The 3681-nt window shown below is 41.0% G+C and overlaps 1 protein-coding gene across 1 annotated transcript; it reads right to left on the bottom strand.

The window, feature by feature from the left end:
* Nucleotides 1–2279: 2279 nt before the first annotated feature.
* On the bottom strand, nucleotides 2280–3175 carry NKX2-8 (NK2 homeobox 8). Its single transcript, XM_044271523.1, has 2 exons — nucleotides 3022–3175; nucleotides 2280–2767 (listed from the first exon to the last, which is right to left on the bottom strand). The coding sequence occupies exons 1-2, from the start codon at nucleotides 3173–3175 to the stop codon at nucleotides 2280–2282; spliced, it is 642 nt and encodes a 213-aa protein (XP_044127458.1).
* Nucleotides 3176–3681: the final 506 nt, after the last annotated feature.

Below are 3681 nucleotides of genomic sequence, written 5' to 3'. Positions count from 1 at the left end.
ATGGATTTCTGCAAGCCGCATTCTGATGAAAAGGACAGTCCGAGAGATTACTGCAACAAATCTGCTAAAAGTGAATAGAAGGGACTATAACTTATATGTAAAGTACATACAATATTATATTATTCATAACTTCTATTTAGTATGTCCTATTATTATAGTATATTAAACACCCAGGGGCATATGGGACACACATTGAATAAAAACAAGCCTCAGGATTTGTTTGATACACTAAACTAGGTTAGAACAGTCACAGCAAGTTGTGTATCTATAGCAAATAATTCAGAGCAATATATATATATATATATATTCTATATGTATATGATTGGGTTTTGCTATTGCATTATAATTACACACTTTAATGAGATTTAGGGCTCATGCACACGACCGTATGTATTTTACGGTCCGCAAAAAACGGATCCGCAAAAAATACGGATGACATCCGTGTGAATTCCGTACTTTGCGGAACGGAACAGCTGGCCCTTCATAGAACAGTTCTATCCTTGTCGGACACACGGACCCGGAATGCACACGGAGTAACTTCAGTTGTTTTTTTTTGCGGACCCATTGAAGTGAATGGTTCCGCATACGGTCCGCAAAAAAAAATTGTAACGGACACAGAAAGAAAATACGTTCGTGTGCATGAGCCCTTAAAATGTGTCATTAATTAGTCAGGTTTATGGTGTTAAATTAAAAGACAAAAAATAAAAAATATATTTTTTTTAAAGGCAAATAAAATAAATCAATGTACAAATTTTGGGGATTTTGAGTAAACTGCAAAAAAAGATATTCTTAGAGAACAGCATCTGAGGACCATCAGAGGCATATCTTATGTCTAAATGTCCATTTAAGAAGGGAGCGCTAACCGTATATTAAGTACAAATGGCTTATTTATCAGACTTGCATATTGTCAACATTGTTTCCACAGCAAACAGCAGGTTAAAAGACATTACAAGTATTTTTAGCGAATTTACATCTTGCATTTCTTTTTATAGGTTGCTGCACGTGAGACGCTTTAAGGCTACATGCACACAAACGTTGTTTGTTTCTGTGTCTGTTCTGTTTTATTTGCGGATAGGATGCAGACCCATTCATTTCAATGGGTCCGCAAAAAATGTGGACAGCACACTGTGTGCTGTCCGCATCAGTATGTCCGTTCCGTAGCCCCGCAAAAAAAAACCAACATGTCCTATTCTTGTCCGTTTTAGGCATTGTTACAATGGATCCGCAAATGGATTTTGCAAACCACAAAACACATACAATCGTGTGCATGTAGCCTAAGGCCTCCTGCACATAAACGTGTGCGCCCTGTGGTCGTGCTGCGGGCCGCAAATTGCGGGCCGCAATGCACGAACACCGTCCATGTGGCAGCTACAGCGGATCGCGGACCCATTCACTTTAATCGGTCCGCGAACATAGGACATGTTCTATCTTTTTGTGGAACGGAAGTACGGGAGAAAACTCCACGGAAGCACTCCATAGAGCTCCCGTATGGTCACGGTCCGTGCTTCCGTCCCGCACCGTTCTTTATCTCCGGATTTGCGGACCCATTGAAGTGAATAGGTCCGCATCCGTGATGCAGAATGCCCACGGAACGGCACCTGTGTATTGCGGATCCGCAAATGCGGTCCGCAATACAACAACGGGGCGCACACGTTCATGTGCAGGAGGCTTAAGCAAGAGGAAAATAGAAGAATTACTGGAGCTACAACAACGGATAAGTATTGTGACATAAAGAATCACTGTCCTGCTCTTTGACAGGTTCTCTAACCTCTTGATTGTAAGGCGCTGTGGAATAGGTTGGCGCCATATAAATAAAGATTATCATTATTAACTTCTGTGGCATGAGATTCGAAAATGTACAGTTTCACAACCAGATTTGTACCTTAGCCTCAGAGCATAAATCAGAATAACTAGGTGTAGTCTATGATTCCTTCAGAGAAATCATAGAAGTTTCTGAAGCTGCCACTTATCAATAGAAGACATATACAAACACAGATCATAGGAAATAATACAAATTTAATTTGCTTTTAAAATGGACACATTATATCATTTCTATGTACACAAATACAAATCTCGCATTATTTACACGTACACTACTATCAGTACTGATAGGTAACACAGTTTCTTTCAGAGTTTACCACCTGAAGACTATAGCGTTCCATACTGCAATTTTCTGAACCAGATTTTTGGCTCAGGTCTATGCCCATGGATTGTTGAGTCTTATGGCATTCCACCTAACCTTTCAATATGTTTTTGAGATCATGTTGAATTGTCTCTTGTCACCATCTCCAGGAGAGACTGGATGGGTGAGGAAGATGTTGGCTATGGTGATAGCTGTGGACAAAGCTAAATGCTCCTGTAGGTGGCAATGTGGGGAAAAGGGGCATCTTGTCTGTAGAGCTGACAGGAGAACAAGTATGACAAGGCTTCCCATCTCTGACCAGTACTGGGACCACAACATGCTTCAGTAGAGGTGGAGGAGAGCTGCTCACCTCCGGTTTAGCTCTCTTCATCTTATATCTGTGGTTCTGGAACCATATCTTCACCTGGGTTGGGGTGAGTTGTAGAATATGTGCAAGTTGATCCCTTTCAGGGGCTGAAAGATATCTCTGTTGACGAAATCTTCTCTCTAGTTCTAGGGTTTGGGCTTTGGAGAAGAGGACTCTCCTTTTCTTCTTCTTCTCCTCTGATTCATGGCTGTGAGATGCATTTTCAGACCTCTGCATGGTGTCTGCCAGAGTTGTCTCTGATCCACTCTCATCAGAAGCTGTGAAATAATAAATAAAAATAAAAAAACTGTTTAAGCAGAGAAAATCTCAATACAAATTCAAACATTCAAAAAAAAGAAGGCAGCAAAATAATAATTACCGAAATAACTCTAAAGCAGATAATAATATTTTACAAATACTACTAAATTGCTCCATCACTTGATATTGTCCTGCTGAAAACTCAACTACAACATGGTTCGAGTAAACTGTGATACTCTATGCAGAAAGAATTAAAAATTTAGCACCAGCTTACATAAGTAATGGTTCCTCTCATTCTCCATCCAGTCTGGATAAGGAGAGCTCCTTTTGAAACTTAAAGATGGGTCAGCTGGGATTACGTTGCCATCATATTCTGGTAAATCCAAAATTCTTCTGACTGTGAAGCCGAGTCTACTGGAAGAGGACATCCTAGTTGAGGGAATAATCCAGAAGTATGAAAGATATCTGGGGTATGGTGGCCTAGCCTTGGTTCCACACCTTGCTCCTTCTTCTCTCCAGTCCAGGCAAAATATTAGTGTCACTTACGGAGTGGGGCTGTTTATATAAACATGCCACCCCATGTGCACACAAACATAAACTAACCACTTTCACACCATCCCAGTCTACAGGACACTAAGTACCAGAATGAGTGAAGTGCTTAAGACCCTAATGGGAATAGAAGCCCCCTCCTGTCACCTCCACTTATCCTCTCTCCTCCCTAGAGATAACCCTTACCTCCCAATGACAACAGGAAACAAGATTCATCTTTACATATTCTGTCTGATTAGCCCGAAGTGGAAACAGATAATGGGAATTGTTACTTGTGAATAACATCCTGGGTGGCATGCAGTGACCAACATTCCCCTCCTAAAATGACCCCCCCCCCCTCCTTCTCCTCACCCCTTTCCTTCTTCAGTGTAACTAAGGGATGCAT

Source organism: Bufo gargarizans, chromosome 11 (assembly GCF_014858855.1).
Source record: "Bufo gargarizans isolate SCDJY-AF-19 chromosome 11, ASM1485885v1, whole genome shotgun sequence".
In the NCBI taxonomy this organism is placed as follows: Eukaryota; Metazoa; Chordata; class Amphibia; order Anura; family Bufonidae; genus Bufo; species Bufo gargarizans.
This window is presented reverse-complemented; position numbering and strand designations above follow the sequence as displayed.

Excerpts from the sequence above, each read along its gene's own strand:
- NKX2-8 (XM_044271523.1), bottom strand. The coding sequence starts at position 3,175 with ATGTCCTCTTCCAGTAGACTCGGCTTCACAGTCAGAAGAATTTTGGAT. Across the intron at positions 2,768-3,021 it reads TGAGAGGAACCATTACTTAT|CTTCTGATGAGAGTGGATCA; the intron begins GTAAGCTGGTGC and ends ATTATTTCACAG.